Source organism: Cuculus canorus, chromosome 2 (genome assembly GCF_017976375.1).
Source record: "Cuculus canorus isolate bCucCan1 chromosome 2, bCucCan1.pri, whole genome shotgun sequence".
In the NCBI taxonomy this organism is placed as follows: Eukaryota; Metazoa; Chordata; class Aves; order Cuculiformes; family Cuculidae; genus Cuculus; species Cuculus canorus.
In genome coordinates this window covers 25,985,465-26,009,132 of record NC_071402.1, presented here as the reverse complement: position 1 = coordinate 26,009,132, position 23,668 = coordinate 25,985,465, and the positions used below count along the sequence as shown (strand labels likewise).

General features: G+C 41.1%; 2 protein-coding genes across 2 annotated transcripts in view; both read right to left on the bottom strand.

The window, feature by feature from the left end:
- The window catches only part of RAD54B (RAD54 homolog B), a 67,729-nt gene that overhangs the window by 37,621 nt on the left and 6,440 nt on the right, over nucleotides 1–23,668 (bottom strand). The gene's annotated exons all lie outside the window — the stretch shown is intronic.
- FSBP (fibrinogen silencer binding protein) lies at nucleotides 1,281–9,259 on the bottom strand. Its single transcript, XM_009558023.2, has 2 exons — nucleotides 7,410–9,259; nucleotides 1,281–3,226 (listed from the first exon to the last, which is right to left on the bottom strand). The coding sequence occupies exons 1-2, from the start codon at nucleotides 7,778–7,780 to the stop codon at nucleotides 2,701–2,703; spliced, it is 897 nt and encodes a 298-aa protein (XP_009556318.1). The 5' UTR covers nucleotides 7,781–9,259; the 3' UTR covers nucleotides 1,281–2,700.

Below are 23,668 nucleotides of genomic sequence, written 5' to 3'. Positions count from 1 at the left end.
ACGGGGACTCAAGAGACGTATCCCCCTCAACCCAAGTTCCACAAAACCAGAAGAAACACAAGTTGAGAACGAAGGAAACGAAACTATGAGAGATTTCTGAACTAGAGGTGCTATCTGCAGATAAGAATGAAAGGCCTTCCACTAAGAAATAAGACAAAGCCAAAACAACCAACCATGGAACAACGCTGATACAGGGAGGCAGTTCTCTACTTATTTGCATCTTTCCCCTTCCAACGTCAAGAATATGAGGGAGACTTTACTCAGAATCCTATTTTTGCATCCACTAGTTTGGAAAGGGCTACAAGTTTTCAAAGACTGGAAATTCCTCTGGTTCTAGTCCTCAAAATAAAAATACCATACCAATAGAAACCCTGCAGGTCACCTCTTCATCCAGTTCAAGGAGAATGGAGAACTCAACAGAAGATATTTTGAAGTCTCTACAGCATTGTGGTGGCCAACATAAAATGATAATTCAAATCCTCTGCAAGACGATGATCCATACGGGAACTATGTCCTGAACTATTAAAAACTTGTTCATTTGCATAGCATGTAAGGACAGGAATAACAAATGGAAAGTAATTCTTTACCACGTGAAACCAGAATTCTGATTTTCAACTGGAAGGATGAGATCAGGCATTTCCAAATTATAAGACGAGCGCAGAGAATTTAGTGCTGTTTCCCATTTCTGAGAAGTAGAACAAATATAATCCTTCTTTATCTACTTCTTAAAGTCAATATTTTAATGCTTGTAAACTCAAGAACGTGGGAATCTCAATGAAGTATTTTCAGCTGCACAAGATCAATGTCCTTGAACTGAAAAATACAGCAGATACCAAGGTCTGCTCAGAAACAGAGGCCACTTATTCAAGCATTATCATTTTCAATGCATGCAAAAAATTCCCAGCAGAAAAAACACAATGCTCTTTTCTCTAAAACTTATTAAACTCCTTAAAACTGGAAAAGTATTGGGGAATTCCATATTCACAACGTCCATTTTCACTGTCTGCATTTTTCCCCACTTTGTAAACAAGACTTGCCTCTTCTACTGTTCTCACCTGCAGCCTGTTAAAGTTACCCTGGGCACCAACAATCAAGGTTACTTCTCTTATATCACTGTTATAAAATTTTAACCACAATTCTTTAAACTCCACTAGCCCTTCAATTAAACTTGCATGCTTCCAGCCTTCAGTTTTTAATAAGCATTTATCTCTGTGGCTACAAAGGTAACCTGATTCACTCAGAAGACCAACAAGGAGATACAAGGCTTACCTCACGCAGACCAGTGCCCCGTGTTCATATGCTATGGGAACGGAGAAAGAAGCAAATTTGGGAAAACAGTGGTGACACAAGTAACAGTTACAAGCAGCTGCAGGAAGAAATATTCTCCTTCCTATTGCTTTTGTTCTTTCTGTGGTTGGGGCCCTCTGAGATGGAGGCACAGGAGAAATTACATCTCCTTTACTCTCTCTTCTCCCTTGATGCTGTGCTTCATTTCCTTTTCTTGTGCTAAAGGTTAGAGGAAGGAGAAAGTATTGTTACAGGGAATATGGAGCCAGAGGTCAAAGGTGTTGCGGATCCATTCGTAACAGGCAGGAGACTAAGGATTATGAAGAAATAAATCACCTGGGACTTAGGCTTTCCAGATATGAATGTTGATAGTTACTGCAGAGGAAACGGCTGCTACTAGGACAGACAGAAGAATCAGTATCTTTTTCATTTTGAGCATTTTATTTGAAACTAATCAAAAGACCAGAACAGCAGCATTTATAAAAGGTACCCAGAATAACAAAGAACCTTCTGTTGATTTCAGTAACGTTACTTACATACAGAAATTATTTCATTTCAGTAGCTTCTAGTCAAAGTGATACTGATCAAAGGCACCTGCAACTCTCTTGGTTGCACATGCACTGCAGTAATCATGCATGCAAATGAGGAAATTAGACATTTTTGTGGTGGATCACCAGTATCCAATTACTATAACTGAACATACGATCATGGTAACTGTACACACAAATTACACATGCATGCAGTTTTAAAAACCAAGTGTTGCATTCATTGTTTCTATTTTGATAACGCCTCTGGAAACACTCCTCCACTGGAAACAATAGAAAGTATTAACTTTTTTAAAGATGTACATTTATTCGACTGTCTACTGAACATTAAAAAAATATAGCAATCCAGTACCTTTTTTTTCCAAGCTGATGTAAAAGCAAAATCTCACCGTCATAAGATTTACCAACTTGAAAAGAATAAGACATTTAAATATAGCTTCTTAGTCCTCCTTTTTAAATGTGATTATTAAGCTGTAACTTCAATAAGATGTTAAAGGATAGGTAATCACTTGAAAAAATAATGCATGTGATCAAAATTTTTAAAGAGTTGAGCTAAATTTCCATTAGCTCATAACAACTCTAACAGAGACAAGTGGAAATGTTTTAAAAGTTTGGATTTTTATCAACCTAAACACTAAATATACAGGATTCGACCATACTTCAGACCAGTAGAGTTGGTGCATTCAAACCCATAGAAGGCTACCATAAGGTATTTTTCTAAGGTACATAAGCAACAACACGGAAAATCTGCTTTCATCTCTTAAGCCCAGATCTTGATCCATCCATATTAACATAAGGAACAATTTTGCTAGGGCAAAAGCATTTATTATTAAGTATTTCAAAGAATATGACAGAAGTAATAAAATATTTAGATATTGCTGTATTCTGGCAGATCACGGCGTAGTCGTATTGCCTTCAGCTTCTCTACTTTGATTTTTGTTCTCAACAGTTCTTCTTCCAGTTGCTGCTTTCTTTTCAAACCATCCCTTTTTTCTTGGACATAAAGACCAATTTTTCTCTGATTTTCTAATATTATTTGATGCTCTTCTTTCAGCATTTGTAACATCTGCGGGTCATACCCACACATTGGTCTAAAGCGTTCTCCAACCTCAAGCCTAAAAAACTCATCTCTTCTTGGTACAGGAGAGGGAGACATCATCACTCTCATATCAACTGAAGATACTGATGTTGAAGGAGATCGTTCCATAATATGGACCAGCTGGTGTTCTTCCTCTTGTTCTAAGGTCTCATTTTGCTGTGAGTCTATAATCAAAGAGGGAGGAGGTTTGACATCCTCTTCTGATTGCAACTCCATCATGACTGTCGTGGGATGGTGATCCAACATTGCCTGTGGTGAACTGGTACCAGCAATTGTTTCTTTATCGATACTAGCACTAGAACACACAAAATCATATTTAAATAAGCCATTAAAAACTATTTTTAAAAGGCGCACCTGTCAATTAACCAAAGCTTATTTGAAATACTACTCTACTATCTATGCCTGGGACTCGACTCTACATGAACATCATCTGTATTCCCGCACCTTTCTACCACACATATACAGTCCTGCCTTATTCAGATTCTGTTGCAATAAAGGCAGTACAGGCAACAGAGAACTATCCTGGTATGCTGGAGAAGCAAGAAGGGCTATGAACAACAAATAAGAATAAAAACGAAGCAGCAACAAGTGATGCAAGTGACAGAGGAAAGAGTTTATATAATATCTTAAGTGATTTTAAAATGGAATAAATTTAGATTGAGTGTATTGTGACAGATACATTTCTATGTCCCAAACTTATTCGTCTCCTCCTGTTCCAATGTGTTCCTTGGTTCCAGTTCATGCACCCAAGTATTTCAGGGAGAGGGAGTAAGCATATGTAAAAATAATCACTGAATAAAATAACACAAAGAGCCCTGAGAGGAGAAACCAGAGCCCAAGTGATAACCCTGCCAGTAGATTAGGGAATCAAGGTAATCCTTGCTCCTGGTGATCTCAGTATTTTTCTGAAGCTTCAAGACAAGACACAGAAATGTTTCCATTAAGAACAGCCTATAATTCCCTGCATTCCTTTTCAAAAGTACAACACCCACTTGACTCACCTGTCTTTGTGTAAACCCCTGAGTCAGCAGCACCTCAGATCATGATTTGGCATTGCATTGGCTTTGATGATAATAATGTCTTGAGCTGTTCCTTCTTGCTTCTCTACTATCAGTTGTGTTTGAAACTCTACCCTTCTGCACATCACTCCTTTATTCAGGTAATGTTTTTTAAGTCAGATCAGCTTGTTCATCTACAAGGAATACTTTCACCATGACTAGGAAGGCCATACAGTGTAACATGGTACTGATACCAAAGTCAGTGTATTATCACAGTCATAACCGTCTAAATCAGCCTGTAACTGCAAGTTGCGGATAGGAGACATTCCACAAACCCTGAAGAACTGAGCTGCTGCTAGGGAGTGGATCCACGAGTACTGTAGCTTTTGCAGATGCTCCCCAACTCTGCAGCATTAAACTGCCTATTAAACCGGAGTGTAGGAATTGTTTGTTTATGTTTTAAACTCATTGTGAGCCCTACAATCCACAAACTGAGAAACGCTATCTGATTATTAAAACACTGTCCTGGTTAGCAGTTGACATAGGTTCAAATTCCCAGAATCAAAGGAGAAATTTCATTTGAGCATCCTGCTTCTTGTGTAAATGTACTAACTCCTTAATCAAAAGGTGGAATTATCATCTCTTCTGCATGTCCCACAGTTTTCAAAACTCTAGGTTTAAAAGAAATAAGCAGCCATGGTTGCAGCTTCCAAAGGACTCTTATTTACTCTGCCATCCATTAACATAAAAGTGCACTTTCTAGAATAAAAGCATGAAAGCTTCTCAATACTCAGTTATAAAAATGCTCAACAGGGTCAGAGGAATATATTTTCCAAAAATTATTCCTGTCAATCATCCAAACTATTTTAACTAAAGATTTTTTGTAAAAAAAAAAAAAGGAAAAAGTCCATCTGAAGAAAACAGATCTTTCATTTATTCCCCAAAGAAAATGCCAGGACAATCTTAATTCTATCGACTGTCACCTGAGCTGCCTTATAGAGTATCAATTACATCACATAACTCCCTCCTCAGGCCACAAAGCTTCACCTTTTCCTATATATGTCTTTCTCATATTTCTTTTACTCCTCTCACTGAGTATCGGAAGTATTATCCTGCACACAAATTTTCACTTGTTTTCCCCAGTGCTGTCTGTAATTCTGGGTTTTCCCCCTCTTCACAACCACAGCTTCTAACACAGCTTCCCTCCTTCTTATTTGCTGGCTCTTAGCCAGCTTCAAGCCTGAGAAAAGTGGAAACAACCAGCAGGAGAAGCAGGTCATTCTGACAAAAGGAAACAGAGAGCGAGCAGAAAGAGAAAGTGAGAGAGGTTAAACAGAAGGACGATAGGTAAGATTTAGTCTAACATAGACTAGAGGCTCCAAACAGTGAAAAATCCATCTCTTAAAGCATAATCCACACAGAACAGAAAATTAGCAAATCTTCAGGTAACTCTAAGAGGAAAAAAAACAGCCTCTTCAGAGTCAGCCTCTTAAGAGGAAAACAATTAAGACAGCAAAGACAGAAAGAAGGAATTGAGAAACAAAGGAACTGCCTGTACAGTGGTTACTAATGTTTCTGACAACTTGACTAAAAGACAAACAACATTTACCACAATTGGGGGATGGTGTTTATAACCCTGCAGGCACCCATGATTCACCAGGTTTTGTTTAATCACAGTGAGCTAGAAATTGCTTAAAGGTGCGATTAAGAATTTGGATTCATTATAAGTTGTATTTCCCTCCTACAAAACCTAAGCCGTATCCTGGTGAGTTAAAACCTAGCACAGGGTTTTGAAAATTAGGGTAAAATGCAATTCAGAGTTAAAATTAGAACCACCAAATAATGATGTATTTGGGCAGGGAAAAAATAATCTTTAAAATCATATTCTTTTCCTTCATTGCAGTGTTCTGTTCCTAGAACATCCATTTTGGGTAAGCAGTAATCAAGTCAGTGTTCCCAGACCCATAAGGGACTGCAAAAAATGTTTAAATATAGGAGACAAACTATGGAGATCATTATCTCCTAATCATTCACAAAAAGCGTCACTGCTTTTTTTATAAGCTGATCTACAAACTGAAGTTCTCACACTATTTTTTTTCCTCCTTACAAAAGTTGGTCGTCAAGACACTGCAACCTTTATTAGTGCAATTAAAAGCCTCGTTTTGTTCCAGAGAATTCTTTGGAACGGTTTCTCCAGGGGCATTCACCAGGAGCAGCAGCACAGCCCAGTTGCTTCAGACTTCTTTACGCAAAGGACCCACAAGAGCATATTTTTAGAGCATCTGGCATGTTGGGATTTAGACAATTGTTACCATTCAGTTCAACCAGTGGCACCATGAATCCAATCCAGCATGTGTGCGCATGCCAGCTTTTCTTAGAGTGTTACGCTGCTGCACTGACTATCAGTATATCTGATTAAAATATGTAAAGTTCACTTCCCATTAATCTGCTTGGCAAAACAAGAAAAAGCAGAGCTTTCTCAAGGCTGCTGGGGAATTTAACTTTTTTTTCCATCCTCCCTAGCTTAGTTTTCATATCTGCAGGAACCAAAACCTGACCCAGGCATTTTTTGATCCCTCGAGGACCAATACAGAACCGGCAGAGTGTTGCAAGTCAGATATGAGGGGCATTAGCCAGCTGTGGGAGAAAGCCTGCGTGCTGCCTGCCTGCATTATGTCTGGCTCAAATCTAGACAGTGTGTCTCACTTTACTGAACCGTAAAAAAAAAAAAACATACCTACAAGAAAAGAAAACTTATAGTGCTGTAACCTCTCAGTTTCTCTCTGTATTTAAACCACCTAACAAACGATACAGAACTGCTTGGAGTTTAGACTGCAATTAGCTTTGCTCCAGTTTCAGGGAACCACCATCAATGTAAGAAAAGTATACTCTAAAAAAACATTTGCACTCACAAAGGCACTGTGGTGTGGGGAGTCAGGGTTTTTTTTAAAATGACTGGGATCAGTTAAAAAATAACATGCAAACATCAGAGTAAATGAGAGAAAAATGGTGTATGAGTAAGGTTTCTTAGCTCTGTGAACTAACTTTATTAAAAATCCTATATAAACTGGTAATAGTTGAATATGTTGCAAAATGACTGCAGTGTTACCTTAAATGGAGGAGACTAGCCATCACTTTGCCAGTGTTTGAATAATCTGCCTATTAAAAGGTAGGGGAGGGTTAGAGGTTGCAGCTACTATTTCTCCTTGATTCTTTCTTAACCCTCACTTTCCAGAGTACCATAACGACTCTGAAACAGGCTTTGAATGAGAGCTGAAAAAAATGAATGCAGTGCTAAGGCACCATAAAGCTTCCCATAAAACAAAAGCAATATTATTTTGTCATTGCTCCCCATGTGGGGATTTTCTCTGATCCACATTTCCTTTAGGAGCCTGAGCACGAGCACAAGCACAGCATTACAGAGTAGGTAGGAGGCGCCATCATTTTCATTCAGTAACAAAATAAAAAGAATTGTCTCACCTTTGAACACCGCTCCTGTCCCTTAAACACACATTGGAAATCTGTGGAATCATCTCCACAACTTTCTTGGTTGGCTCGGAAATGCTGCTTTTACAGTCTGAGTGAGTCTCCTTTTGCTGCAATAGCTCCTGCTTGGCATATTCTTTGAGCCTCTTGTACAGCGTGCGCAGGCCCTGTGCAGTGCGAGGAGGGCGATCTACTCCGATGGCATTGTAGTTATCAGCTATGATATCCCAGCATTTGTTTTTTTCCACTATTACAGAATGCTTATTGGTATGTTCCTCAAGAATTTTAACGTAAGGCTTCACCAGTTTTAGCAAATCGAGCTTTTCAGATAAGGTAAAATTAGAAGATCTGGCCTTCCCAACCATTGTTATCTTGGAATTAAGGAAGCCGTTCCTGAAGCCACCATGCAGTCCCTAGCTCTGCTCAGCTCTTTTTCACAAACAGAAAAAGATCAGGCTTAACTAGGCTAGTCTCATTTAGGCCCACGCCTACAAGGGAGGGTTTATTAAAATTCCTTCAGCTTAAGCTGACGCAGGTTCAGGAAATCTGCTTAAGCCAAGCCTGACCTACATAAGGCTTCAGACTGAAGAAGACGGGAAGAAACAAGCAAAATACACTTTTGTGTGAAGAGACCAGGCACACGCAGGATTTAAAAACATAAAGGTTTAAAGATTAGCAACGTTTACCCAGCTAAAAATTACCTAATTTAGCTCGGGTAACAAGCTCTGACACATCTCCCCAGCTCTCTCGAACTGAAACCGCGCTCGAGATTGATTTTACACGTAAGGACGCTCCCCCCCGCCCCAAAAAGCAACAATTGCTTTGTGCAGGGGGCGCGGGCGGCGCGCGCGCAACCGCCCCCCGCCCGCCCCGCTGCGCTGTTTGCGTAGAGCCGGTCCCGCGGCAGCGGGGGCCGCTAAGGCGAGGCTTCGCCCGCGCCCGGCAGCCCTTAAAGAGGCCGCGGCGCCAACGCCGCCCTCCGATCCGCCGGGACTGGGAAACGGCAGGGGCTGGCGCGTTAGAGGATACCGGGATTATCGTGATATCCACCGGGAAACAGCCCACTGCTGTAATAATACCTTCGGGATAACAATCTGGATTTATGAACGAGATGCGCACGCTGTGGGTGCGTGTTTGTGATGTTTGCTCGGAAACTACGCACCTTAAGCCAAGTCTTCGCATAAAAATGCGTGCGAGGCTTGAAATTTCTATGGTCTAAGCTAAACTAACAAACCGCAGAAAGAGAAAAACCCGCAGAGGTAAGGAAGGGTGCTCTCAAATGCAAAAAAAAAAAGCAGAAACTAAGTTTGAAAAATGAGGTGCTCGACCATAAGAGTGCAGAGGGTGGAAACAAACACCATCTGAGATAGTGGCAACAGCTTCTCAAGCCTAACGTGTTCAGCCTTGAAAACAAGGGAGCCTGGAAGGGGGGGGGAAGGAAAGAGAAATCTAATTATAGTTTGAAATATCTTAAGGCTATAAAGATCTGGGTATAAACTTGTTTGCTCTGAGGGGGAAAAAAAAACAAAGCAGACACAAGCCGTGTTCAAAACAAGAAATTCAAACTAAACAAAGGGAGACTTTTAACTGCTAAAAATCAATTAGCATTTAGAATAACAAGCACGTTTGGATCCACTTCTGCGACTTGGCTTGTGTGTACCACCCAGGGAAACTACAAGCAGTCCACTTTGCTGGGATTGCTTTCAAGTCAAGATTAAATAAAGCATTTTATGGTCTGAAGCCCATTACACTAGAATTTGAGCAACAAAATACTCTGTGGTTAGAAGCAATGTATGAAAACCATCACATTAAACACTTAATCCTTCCCTATTTCCCCATACTCTGCGCTTTGCCAATATTACAAGTAGAAAGCTGATGGTTATCCTTTTTAATTTTTTAAAATATATATATATGCACTTGGCTGTTCTTAAGTAACTGAAAAAAAAAAAAAGAAAAAATTAAACGTGCCTCAGATAGTTGAGGCTGCAGCAGTATCAGAATTGAAGTGGTACAGGCAAGCCTACACCATACCCTCTGCTGTTGAAGCACTCGTGCATTGCCCAGGCTCTTGACTTTTTAGTGACAGCAAGAAAGAAGTCAGCGTTAGGTTGTGTGATTAAAGGCTCCTTGCCACAAACACAAAGATGAACAGTGGCAGACAGAGGAACCCCAGTAACCCAGATGAAGGAAGACTGAGCCCTCAGTGCGGCTGCTCCCAGGGCTGTGAGAATCACCAGCAAAAGGCTCTCTCTATATCGCTTTGGAGACAGAGGGAGTGAGTGAGCTACTGCCCACTGGGTATGGGACTCAAGATGCCATGAAAAGTATTTTGAGATTGCAGAAGGCATAGTACGGGATATTTAGAGGAAGAACTGAAGGCAAGAAAAAGGAGGACTGAAAATAGTTTGGGACAGAATAAGCATAGGAAAGTACTGTAGAAAAAAGGGATAGAAGGGGCCAGGTGCATGTAACCAGGTGAGTGCTCAGCACAGTTGTCTAGCCAGGCCCCGTGCCCGATCAGTGCAGTTTGCCCCATCTTCTTGTTAAACTGCATTTTTAACTATTTTCCTGGGTGAGGGCAACCTCTACTCTACATACACGACTGTGCATGGAAGCGTATGTGCCTGCAACTGGAGCTGTACTGTGGGTCACAGGAGGCCAGGCACTTGTTGCTCCGGCAGGGAGAGGCCAAAGCCCATGCCTACTGCCTGGATACCCATTGGTGAGTGATTGCTGACAAACACCAAGCCAGACTAGCCAGCAAGTAGGCTTGAAAGCCAGGAACTGGTGCAGCTATGCGGCTAAGCCAGATACTGGACAGACCAGAAGGTCTGAGATTTGGCTACTGGAGGGACCAGGACACCTAGGGACTAGCCTACTGGTAAGGTCGTAAATCTGGACCAGCTGCTAGAGATACCCAGAGCAGGTCTGTGGGGCCGCTGGGAGACCAGGGGATCCAGGGATCAGCTACTGAGCAGAATAAGAACCTAAGACCATTTGCTGGAGGGATCCATATTGTATACATATGTACTTTCCACAAACAGGCTTTCGTCACAGTCAGCCAGTGAAGGAAAACGATGAGGCCACTGATGCTGCTTGTGTTTGTGTGCGCGCTGCATTTGGGTCTACATCCTCAGCTTTACTGCAGGCTGGACCTGGCTGCAGGGAGCTGCAGCCATCTCCTCTATACTAGGCTATCAGGTGCAGCAGCTCCTAATCTAGACCTGTCTCAACTTGTGTTACTTTATCACCTTACTGCCTTATGTTGCAAGAGAGACCACTAGTGCAATTATAGCAAAGTACTGCTAAAAAGATTTCTTTTGAGCAAGTGCCTGAAGAAATCAGTCTGATTACATACTGTTGTGCAGGAGTATAAAATAACCCTTGTAAAAACAAAGCTGGCTGCCAACCAAGGTTTTTTTTCCTTCTTTTTTTCTTTTCCCTTTTTGAAAAAGGCTCTGTTCTTCAGCCTAAGGTCATGTCAGTACCTAGAGGAGAAATCATAGGAGGTGAGAAGCCTGGATATTAATGTTACATATAGACAATGTTGAGCTAAAACAATAGGTGTAGTTCCAAGATAATTACCAAAAAAAAAAATGTTGCCGCAGTCCACCCTTCATCCTACAGCTTCCACCAGCGCCAGCACTTAGCAACACAGTGCGCAGCCAGTTCAGGAGATGGTCCAGCTACAGACTAATCAATTTATTTTTTTGTTCTCTTGGCAGGCATAGGGCTTAATAATTGGTTTAAGGCAACATAAACGTGGGACACTGCCAAACCAGGAATTTCCGCCTGCCCTCAGCCCTGTCATGTTCCTATCCCTTCACTGTGCTGATATTAGCACTCACAAATCTTCTGAGCAAGCCAGATCAGGGAGCTGATTTTTCTGCACCAGCAGTTCCCTGATGCAGTATGCCACAGGACAAGTAACTCACACTTAGACTGGATTTCAGAAAAAAATTCTTTACTGAAAAGAGTGGTGAAGAAGATGCTGCCCAGGGAAGTGGTGGAGTCCGCTGCCCAGGGAAGTGGTGGAGTCCCCTTCCCTGAAGGTGTTAAAAAAACCCTGTGTAGATGTGGCACCTCAAGACATGGCTTAGCAGGCATGGTGGTGTTGGGCTTACAGTTGGACTGGATAATCTTAGAGGTCTTTTCCAACCTTAACGGTTCTATGACTCTATGAAAAGAAATACATAGGATCTGAAGAAGCTTTTTCAATCCGTATCATTATAAGAATATGGTTTGCAATGCACTGTACAAAAACTTGAGGGGACAGTAAACCACAGGTAGCAGGAAATTCTGGTTGCTGTTGAAGAAAATAGTAATAAATGCATCCGTCGCATCACTTCACCGCCTTCTGTACCTCCTGTTTTAATCCTATGTGCAAGGTATTGCTCATTTTTCTTTCATATTTTCAGGCTGGAATGGCTTGAATTCAGCATTACTTTTAATTTATGATTATTTCCTTTAAAAAAATCAAGATGCTTCCCAATTTAATTGTTCACATTTGAAAACCTAGTTTTCAACTGGATGAAATTTTCATGTTTGTAAGTTCATGAAAAATGGAAGTTGTGAGAGTAGATGAGGGGATTTTTCTAGACAAAGGAAAATCAGCATGTTTACCCAAAAACTGAGTAACAGCCCCTTTCTAAGCTTGCAGAACTTCAACAGCCGGGAAACAAGACTCAAAACCACACGTTACAGGTAAGCTCAGGCTATTGCTGTGGAAAAGTCTAGAATAAAAATAAAAATTAAAATGATACAAATAGTGCATCCTGGAAAACTATCAAGAGGTGAATGAATCACACCTATTACATAGTCAGGGATTACAACAGTCAGGGGACTGTGAATTGCTGAAAAAGGTCAATGCGCCCAAATTTTACAAGTGACAGATTTGGATCATGGCCAATAACTGCATCAAGTGGCCCATGTAAATTTAGGCATATTATGAGATAGAACACCCTGTTAAAGAGGAAAGTCTCAAATCAGATGAGCACCCAGGAAGGAGGGAAAGATCCTCTGTCACAAAGAACAGAGGAAGAATTGCTTCATGACAGACTAAAAAAATATTTAAAAAAAAAAAAGTCACTAAAAGGTACATGATCCAAAGGAAAAAAAAAACATTTGAGAGAATTAACCTATCTTGAAGAGTGTAGTTTGGATGAGACAGCAAACTTGAATGTTGAAGAGAGTGACGCTGGCTTAAGTGATTCAGGCTGGGACACCCCCAGTGCAAAAAATACCAAGTCAACAGATAAAGGACTGCTGAACTCCGTGAGGGTGCTCTGCCCACAAAGTGGCAGCCCCAGAATAAGTCTGAAGGACATCTGTTCTTATTCAATAATATGCAAGCAAACTAGCTCTCCCAAGACTTGGGTTTAGCTCACTTAAGAGCCTGAAAATCATAAGAGGACAATTGCAAGATTTCAGTCAAAGCTGAAGTGAAACCCCCATGCCCCTATGCTTATGAGAAACTGTTAAGAAGCTTCAGCAGCTAAGATGGGCTACGTTACACATCACCGAATATACTGGGTATACTGGCAGTTGAAACATTTGGCAGGCATCGAGACAGTTGCTCACGCTTGCAAATGAATTTAGCAGCTGCATAAGATGACTTGAGAGTGTCTATAGGTAGTAAGGGCTGCAAAAGTTCCATTAGGTCATCATATAGTCCTCTTTACTGACACAACAGTAAGATGGTGCCAAGACATTTGAGCTGCCTGTTTAAGAACCTTCTGCAAAGAGTGGGTGAGAAAAGTTTTCAACTCCGAAGCTCTCTCACAGGGACAGCTGTTTCATGGGTGATTTTCAAAATTAAGAGTTGGAGGCATTATTCATTATGGAGAGCATTGAGGATGACACAGTTTTGTGAGCCAAAAGTTGCAAAACTTCCCCTGGAAGCACACAGTACTTAAATACGTTCTCTCCAGACTTACTTTTAGCTCATTTAAATTGTGTTTAAAATAGCTTTGACTTGATTTTCTTCCCCGTTTTCACCAACACTTTCACTGTCCATTTTGCACTTTCTTGTTCCTATCCTTGCTGAACCTAAACCTCTGAGACCACACCTTTTCTTTGTTCTACATAGTTATTTCTAAATCTGTCCTCTGCGTTGGAAAGGAGGGAACAAGGGAAAGGTTTAACTTTTGTTCTGCATCTCTGTCATCACCATCTAGCACATATTACCTCCTAAAACCTAATGGTTCTTGGAACTGCTGCAGGAACAAGGGTGCCTGTATCTCATGACAAGCGTAGAAAACACAAACCATAACAATGTATTCATTACCTTCACACCACTCTCTTGAAACTAGCCCAAATTCCACATTGCCTGCTCCAGAGCTCTTATCAGCTAGAATTCCAAGCATAAAAGCTAACTACGTTTCTGTCCCCTCTGCTAATTGTAAGACACTGTCTCAACATTTAGCCCACTGAAATGGAAAACACTCGAATTAGACAACTAAAATGCCCCCCATGCCAAAAGTTAAAGAATTTAGCTCCATGTCAGTCTGACATTCCAGGGCCCACACAGTCATATTCACAACCATCCTTCAAACTGAAGTTGCACTTAAAGCTACAGGATTCTAAATTATAATAGGTGACTGCATAGTACCATGAATTAGCTCTTTGCTTTCCAAGTCACATTCTCAAAAAAAGAAAAGACAATAGCATCATCCTTTATAAATTCAGAAGTGTGTCCAGTTCCTAATACATGCTTGTATCTTCTCCAATCCTCTCTTCGAACAAGCTTTTTGATGACTGATCAAAAGTGGCTGAGAAACACAGAAAAATTAAAAGTATGATTTTCTCAGGATATTTTGCTTAAATTCTTAAATCCCCATTAGCCTCTAGAAGAAGAAATGGTGCAAGAGAAGCCACATTTCTGCAATTCTCCCATCTTTTGGAGATCATGCTTTTAAATACTAACCTCAAAATAGTTCCCCGTGCAATACTTCCTGCATTTGATATAGCAGCAGCTTTCTACGTTCTTCTAATTTTGCTCAGCAGATATTTTGAGGACAGTGAGATAACCATCTTATCACTGTTTTGTTGAGTTTAGGAGAGCAATATTGTGACAAAGCTTCTGTTTCAGGGGAAAACGTAAGGCCCAAAAGCTGGAATTGAACTCTAGTTATGCTAGCAACAAAGGAGATCCAAACAACGAGCATAGGCACAGAAAGATTTGGCAACTATCTTTGAAGGGATCCAGAGCAAGTCCATAATAATATACACAAAACCCCCTTCCAGTTCCCTTCAAGAAAGCATTTCTTGGACCTCCCTCTGAGAGCTACATAATCTCCATCTTCCCTTAAATCCACCTTCGTATCTATTGGAGACAGCAGAGCTGGTAGAGGGGAAAACAAACAAACAAACAAAAAAAACATACACACACCCCCTCAAACCAGGACCTTCCAAAGGGTGGAAGAATGGAAAAAAACCCAAGCATTCAAGAAATTCAGAATAGCTGTGTATTTCTCTTTTGGCTGTCTTCACTCCATACACACTCGCACAGCCTGATAATAAATTTTGGTAATCAAGACCAAAATAAGAAGGAAGTACGTGTACAACTTCCCTCAGCATGAATGAGGAAACCGACAGAATTATTACTGCTAAACCTGAATCCCTGCACATACTCCCTATACAGAATATTTCCTTAGTTCCTCTTTTTTAAAATTGTGGTAGTAGATAATTTCATTTTCTATGTATTGCAGACTACAGGCCATGTGTTTGCATGCAACTCCTGGGACCTGAATTGTAATAAATATATTGGGATGGTAAGTTCACTTCCCAGCGTGTCACCTGCCACCCCTTGGAAGGGGAAGTTTCCTTTATATCTGCATTTTAAACAATAGATCTCTGTCTCTGCACAAGGAAGAGTATTTAAGTCTTTTTTTTCTTGTTTACAAATTTTAATCTGCAATAACTAAATAACTTAAAGAAAAATGCATAAAAAAATATTATCTGTACATGCAGCACAGCTCTCTGCAACAGCAGATATATCACTACTCAAAAGTAAAGAAGCTAGCAACTTAAATTTTTTTCATTGTAAAAAAATGATAGTTCCGTTCAATGGGCAAGTTACTACTGCAAAACTTCTACTTCAATCCCTCCAACCTTTTGGAAAAACTTGAATATCTTATATCTAATATAATTCTGGTTTTCTTTGTTTTCTGATACTTCTGGCTTCTGGTTTCCTTCCCCTCTCCTTCATTATCTCCGTTAATTCAAATACAGATACCAGAGCACACCTAACTAGCACAAAAGAAAAGCATATTTCACTGTCAATTCACTGCCCTTTTCTCAAATATGTGAGCATCCAAGTTACAGCAGCTATCATTACATAAAGCCTAATTATTCACATGACAGCAAGATATGATCATATCAAATTATAAGTTATGTTGTACTAACTGTGGAAATATCACACTAAAATTATGCAAGTCTGGATTTGTTTTACAGCAGCCTGTTATACTGCGCAGCAGATGGCTACTCTGCCAGGAAAGCAACTTCACAGTGGCTGAACGTTATACGGTATGTTGCCTGTGGTGGTGAAGCTGATGTAAGTCCCTTCTTCCTATATTACTTCTGGTTGCTAATTCTGCTACCACAGTGTAAATTGAGCCTGGAAGTGGGACTCCAGCGACTGAGATATGGTGTGCTGGAGTGGACCACCAGTACGTCACCATAGAGCAAGTGGAGGCGATTGTACCTGGGAACAGTAAGGATGAAACTGGCACTGTGGAGTTAGTTATTCCAAGGACCAGTCAATTGGGAATGAACTATTCCCTTTATGAGGGCTGAAGGTTTGCCAGCCCTGCTGAAGTCCATTTACACCAATGCACGCAGCATGGGCTATAAGAAGGAGGAGTTGGAAGCTGTTGTAGGGCAAGGTAACTACGATGTCGCTGCCATCACGGAAACATGGTGGGACAACTCGTATAACCAGAGTGCACCCATGGGGGGGGTATAAACTCTTCAGGCAGGACAGGAAAGGTACGAGAGGAGGTGGTGTAGCCCTCTATGTTAGAGAGTGCTTTGATACCCTAAAGCTCAATTATGGTGAGGAAGGGACCGAGTGCCTCTGGGTTAAAATCAGAGGAGCCCACAAGAAGGCAGACATTGTGATGGGAGTCTGCTGCAGACCACCTAGCCAAAAAGAAGCAACTGATGAGCTCTTCTATAAACAGCTGGGGATAGTCTCTAGATCACTACCTCTTGTCCTCATGAAAGACTTCAATCTTCTTGATATCTGCTGGAAGTACAGTACAGCAGAAAGGAAGCAGTCTAGGAGGTTCCTGGAGTGTGTGGAAGACAATTTCCTCACACAACTGGTGAGTGAACCAACGAGGGAGGGTGCCCTCCTGGACCTGCTGTTTGTGAACAGAGAAGGCCTTGTCGGACATGTGACAATTGGAGGACGCCTGGGACAAAGTGATCATAAGATGATAGGGTCTTCAATTCTAGGTGAGATGAAGAAGGGGATTAGCGAAACAGTCACATTAAACTTCCAGAGGGCAGACTTTGGACTGTTCAGAAGGCTGGTTAGCAAAGTCCCATGGGAGACAGTCCTTAAGGGCACGGGAGCCCACGAGGGCTGGGCGCTCTTAAAAAATGAAATCCTAGCAGCTCAGGAGCAAGCCATCCCCAAGTTCCAGAAAAGGAGCCAACGGGGGGAAAAAACAGCCTGGTTGAGTAGGTAGATCTTGAGAGATATCAAAAAGAAGAGGAATGTCCATGAGCTTTGGAAGAAGGGACAAGTGTCTTGGGTAGACTGCAGGGAAGAAGTGACATCGTGCAGGGAAAAAAATCAGGAGGGCTAAGACTCAACTAGAAATCAAACTGGCTAAGTCTGTGAAAGATAATAAAAAAATCTTTCTACAAATACATTAACAAGAAAAGGAGGACTAGGGAGAATATTCAGTCCCTATTGGATGCAGAAGGAACAAGAGTGACAGGGGATAAGGACAAGGCTGAGGTATTTAATGCCTTCTTTGCCTCAGTCTTTAATAGTAAGGGAAGTTGTTCCCCCTGTGTACAAATCCAGGAGTTAGAGGAGCAGAATGAGGCTCCCATGATCCAAGAGGAGGCGGTTAGAGACTTGCTTGCCCAGCTACGCACCCACAAGTCTATGGGGCCAGATGGGATCCACCCAAGAGTATTAAAGAAGCTGGCGGATGTCCTTTCCAAACCCCTTTCCATCATCTTCCAACGGTCCTGGCTGACTGGGGAAGTTCCACTAGACTGGAGGCTGGTTATTGTTGTGCCCATCTACAAGAAGGATTGCAGGGAGGATCCAGAGAACTACAGGCCTGTCAGTCTGACCTCAGTGCAAGGGAAGGTCATGGAATAGGTGATCTTGAGTGCTATCATGAAGCACATGCAAGAGAACCAGGTGATCAAGCCCAGTCAACACAACACAGGTTCATGAAAGGCAGGTCTTGCCAAACTAACCTGATCGCCTTCTATGACAAAGTGACTCAACTGCTGGATGAGGGAAAGGCTGTGGATGTAGTCTTCTTGGACTTCAGTAAAGCCTTTGACAGTTTCTCACAGCATTCTGCTTCAGAAACTGTCAGCCTCTGGCCTGGATGGGCGCACACTCTCCTGGGTGGAAAACTGGTTGGATGGCCAGCCCAGTAGTGGTAAATGGAGTTAACTCTAGCTGGAGGCCAGTTACAAGTGGGGTTCCTCAGGGCTCAGTACTGGGTCCAGCTCTGTTCAATGTCTTTGTCAATGACCTGGATGAAGGCATTGAGCGCACCTTTAGCAAGTTTGCAGATGACACTAAACTGGGTGGAAGCGTGGATCTGCTGGAGGGTAGGAAGGCTCTGCAAAGGGACCTGAACAGGCTGGACCAATGGGATGAGGTTTAACAAGGCCAAGTGCCGGGTCCTGCACTTGGGGCACAACAACCCTATGCAGCACTACAGACTGGGGGAAGAATGGCTGGAGAGCTGCACGGAAGAGGACCTGGGGGTGCTGGTTGACAGCCGACTGAACATGAGCCAGCAGTGTGCCCAGGTGGCCAAGAAGGCCAATGGCATCTTGGCTTGTATCAGAAACAGTGTGACCAGCAGGTCCAGGGAGGTTATTCTCCCTCTGTACTCGGCACTGGTGAGACCGCACCTTGAGTACTGTGTTCAGTTCTGGGCCCCTCACCACAAGAAGGATGTTGAGGCTCTGGAGCGTGTCCAGAGAAGAGCAGTGAAGTTGGTGAGAGGGCTGGAGAACAAGTCTTATGAGGAGCGGCTGAGAGAGCTGGGGTTGTTTAGCCTGGAGAAGAGGAGGCTGAGGGGAGACCTTATTGCTCTCTACAGCTACCTGAAAGGAGGTTTTGGAGAGGAGAGAGCTGGCCTTTTCTCCTAAATGACAGGGGACAGGACAAGGGGGAATGGTCTCGAGCTCCACTGGGGGAGGTTCAGGCTGGACATCAGGAAAAACTTTTTCACGGAAAGGGTCATTGGGCACTGGAATAGGCTGCCCAGGGAGGTGGTTGAATCACCTTCCTTGGAGGTGTTTTAAGGGGCGGTTAGACGAGGTGCTGAGGGGCATGGTTTAGGGAGTGTTAGGAATGGTTGGACTCCATGACCCAGTGGGTCCCTTACAACCTAGTGATTCTATGATTAGCATTTAGCTAGCAGGCAGCCCAAATTCAAGATGAGTAATACTGGTTTGGGATGACAACTCAAACAGGCTAGTGTCTCCTTAAGCATACTGTACTGTCTTGCTCACTTTCAGTCTACAGCAACTGATTCCCCATCACCTGACTGTTGCTACAATCCAATAATGGTTTCTCCGCAGACAGACTTTAAAACTAAAAAGTAGCAAATTCGTGGCTGCTGCATTTGATGCTTCTGAGCACAGAAACAGAGCCTCTTAGGACAGTGTTCTATTCAGTACGTAGCTCTGGTCACTACCATACAGAAGGTGATGAATCTATAGAAAGAGGAACACAAAAAAAAACCTCAGCCAGCCCTGAAAAAACCCTGAGGAATCATGAGAACAAGAGATGTCAGACCAAAGAACCTCTTTTTTTTTTTTTTTTTTAAGTCTAGAGAGCTTTGAACACTTTAAGATTACAGTAGTAAAGTTACTTGGCTGAAATGCTCTTGTTCCCAGCTTTGCTATCGTACCATCTCCACGCCTAACTGCACCCAATGCATGACCACAGCCAAGGGGAACTCTTGAGCATGTGTAATCGCTTAAAGAAATGCTAGGGAAGCTCTTATGCCAGCAGCAGAGTAGAAGACATCATCTCATATCCCAAAGAAGAGCGCCAAGCAAAAGGTGGTGCCCTCAGGGGATGCCAGACCAAAACTACACACCAGAGAACACAAACCATCTAGGAATAAATAAACACAGAACTCTCAGCGAGAGATCTACCTGCCACACATCAGCTGCTGTGCAGTGGGCTACTGGGCCAGTAGGTGACCATTTGCATGTATGCTCACCATGACTGTATAGATGAACAAGAGTCAGATCAGAAAAAGAGACAATTTCTCTTCTGCTACCTTTACATCAATCTAGTTTTCTTAACCAATACCCATCTTCTGAAATGAGCAGATCAAACAGGTACAGATAACACCTAAGCAGTGAAGAAATTATCCTGACTTTAGAAATAGACAGCTTGTCAATTCATTTGTCTCTTCACTATTATAAACTATTCTCTCTACATCACAGCAGGCAAAAGGAGGTAATTTTAAATCATAAAGAGCTAGCATAGCAATTCGATAGCATTTCTTATTCAAAATAGTAACAAAATTTACACACTTATAAAATCTAACTTGCAAACAATGCAGTAATAAATTACTTGCACTCAGGCATCCAGTAACACCTTAGTTCTGTGTAGTTGTACTAAGGTGCACTTGGTAATTAATCAGAGCTACAGATGTTTATGCACCATCTTCTACCCAAAGACTTAACTGCTTTAACAACTGGTATTTGAGGAGCACACTGAACTGCAGCTGTACATACAACTGCACCACTAAAACAGACAGACAGCAAAGAGACTCCTGACTGAAATATCTTTTCTAGTTCAGTCTGTGGTGTGCAACAATAGAAATTGCAGGTAATATTTCTACTTTTCCAGATATTCAAATAATTCTCACAGTAATATGGTCCATTATGAGATGGCAGGGCAGAAACCAAAGTAGGCAGTTGGACTGAAATTAGACAATATGATAAATATGGAAAATTAATTTTTTTTAATCCTGTGATTTAAAGTGACAGGCAATTGATTGCTGCTGTCACAACTGAATGAAAACTGGATCTTCTTTTATAATATTTAAATTATTTGGTTAAGAGGGTTTTGCATGCATATCAGGTGACAGGAGACATGAGACTAACCTGTAACAGTGTTCTAGAAAGCTGAAGGAGCCAGCAAACATTCCTATTATGAAAAGTAAAACTGACTTAAATGAGTAAAGAGTCTAAACCTTATAGACTAATGTACTCACTACACATTAACAGTCCAGAGAATTGAGAAAAATTATACTCAAATATATATGCAGATAATAAATACAATTAATATCATAGGCATGAAAAATATTCAAAAACGTCTGTACAAAGACAGGGTGAGCACATTAAACCTCTTAAGAAACACAGTTACAATCTGTCTTCATTGTTAGCTCAAAGGCAGTATTTGAGTATGACTTCTGCAAAAGTTCCTCTTGGAAGAAGCATTAACAGATGTTAGTGACGGATGAAAGACAAAGTAATGCTGAACCAAAACCAAACAATAGCAGAACTGTAACAGAATGAGACTCTATATCAAGCTTTTCTGTTCACCTACATTAGGTTGAAACAATGAAATCTCAGTTCAACTAGAGTGTTGTGTCTAAGCATGGAGGTGAAAGAGCTATTCATCTCCACAGAGAATATAAACCCAAAGAAAAATAGGACATTCTTCTAGATTAAAACCTAGATTATAAATACCAACATAAAGCAAGCTGTAAACTCAGATAATAAGCATAAATTCAATTCACTACATAGGTTTTATGTAACTAAATTTAACAATTGAGATAGAGAGATATATTTTTTAAAAATTACACTGAAGAAGGCAGTGTAGGTAAAAACCTTAGTTCTGGACAGTCCTGCTTTCTAACAACACAGAGGAAATATTTAGTATAGTTCAGAGGTTTGCCTGTCCGTTGTTTCTTCAAATCAAACTATCCATATTTTTTCCTTACTGCTTAAAGGACCTCAGAATGTAATAAGGAAACAAGAACTTTTAAGAGCTGCAATAATACCCTACCAAACACATTATGATTTAGTTTTCAATTACTGTTGAACAGTTTAGGAATGTTAAAATAACTTTCATTTTTATCTCACAGACTTCTCTGCAGTCATGCGAGAAAAAGCACTAATAACAATGTCAAATACATTACCTCCCCTCCTCTCATCCATTGTCAGTACCAACAACCACTATGTTCTGAATACAAAAAAAAAAAAAAAGATACTAAAGAGATTGCTGTGTTCTTTGCCTCTTAAAAACAAGCAAATGCTGATTCATAAACCAGTAGTAAGGTTAGTTTTCCTACAAAGATATGTATTTATGGAAACGTTATTTTCCAGTATTCGTGAATCATCATAGCAATGATTAGTGAACTGCCAGTTGAACAGCATGTTCGGTATCTTACAATTCAAACCCTGATGTCACCCAATCTGTCTTAAAATTACAACCCATAGGTAGGTTTCACGCTACTACAGTTGCTACAATCTTATTAAAAGCTCTTTAGAAATATCTGATCTTACAGAATTCCAGAGTCCCTTTCATTTTACTTTTATTAGTGAAATTTTAGGAAATTTTGCAAAGAAGCCTAGATAAGCAAGTTTTTTTTAAGCCAGATATGCTATAATTTTTAGATCGATGCTATCTAATCAAATCTTTACTTGTCTGCTCCAGGAAATGGACACCATGCGTCAGATAACAAGGTTTTTTTGAAAGAATGCACAGCATTTTCAGGGCTGGGTTTCAGAAAGATTAACTCTATGAACAGTGCAGTTGTCCAGAGGTCCACAGGTGTTTCACAAGAATTTCAATGGAAACTGAGGGTTTTATTTACACATTCCACTGCTGCACTGGAAACCCAAACACAGCAGCTTCGAGCATAATATAAAGTTAACAGTCTATCATCCGCATTAAATGAGATGGAAACAATAAACCAAAATAATGCATGCACACAGACCTTTTCAATCCGTAAATTATTTTAATGCCCCTTTAACTGAGAAGGCTTCCTTGGCTGCAGAGACTGGCAGTCAGATATAATTTCATTACAATATTACTAATAATAAAAACCCCAGACTGACTCTGGCTTTCACAACTGATTTCCATTACCTCTGAATTTCATACCAAAACCAGCTTTGACAAAACAATTTCATTTCACACTACAAAGGAGGTTATGGTTTACACAAACAACGTAATTGCTATATTAGCAGTAATGAATGGCAGACACAAGTGACGTAAAGGGCAGAAGCAGTCTTGGAAAGTCTAAGTTATTAAGAAACTACTTAAGATTTAATGAAGCCTCAATGCAGTATTGTTTTTGCAGTGCTTGCATCACGAGTTAACCTGATGACCATAACTAACATTGTAATTAGATATCCTTATGTTACATCACATTTCATCATAGCTTTACAAAGTACCCCAATTCTACATATATGGAGAGGCTTTGGCACAAAATGGCTTGTTCAGTCACTCAGAAACTGACTCAGTTTCTCAGCTCAACAGAAACAACTCACCCAGTCTCACTCCACAACTTTTTCATTATTCTTTCTGACATCTTCACAGTGAACACATACCAGCTGCACCCAGAATTCATGATAATGAAAAAAAAACTTTGTGTCTTTTCCACTTCACAACATTTTTTATTGGAAAGACTGCTGATTTCCCCTCCAGCCAACAGGTACATTATTTTGGAAATATATCCACTAGTCATCTTTCAAGTGCGCTGCTAGACAGAACTAGCAGATATCTGCAAATTTTGCAGATGTCCCTACAGGGAATCGGGATCATTCAAACAACTTGTCCCACACACTGAAAATTTTCTGCAAGTATAAGCATTATCAGAAGAACTAGAAGTTACAGCATGCAGCAGCTTAAACACAAAAGTCCTAAGATCAGAAGTACTTAAGACATATAAGGAGGCTGAATTTTCCCACATTAGCTCTGCCAAAGAGTGCACATGCTCTGGGTCACATAACATGAAAATGGCAGTATCCTTTCAGGGCTCACAGGGGACTGAGCAATCCCCATTTTC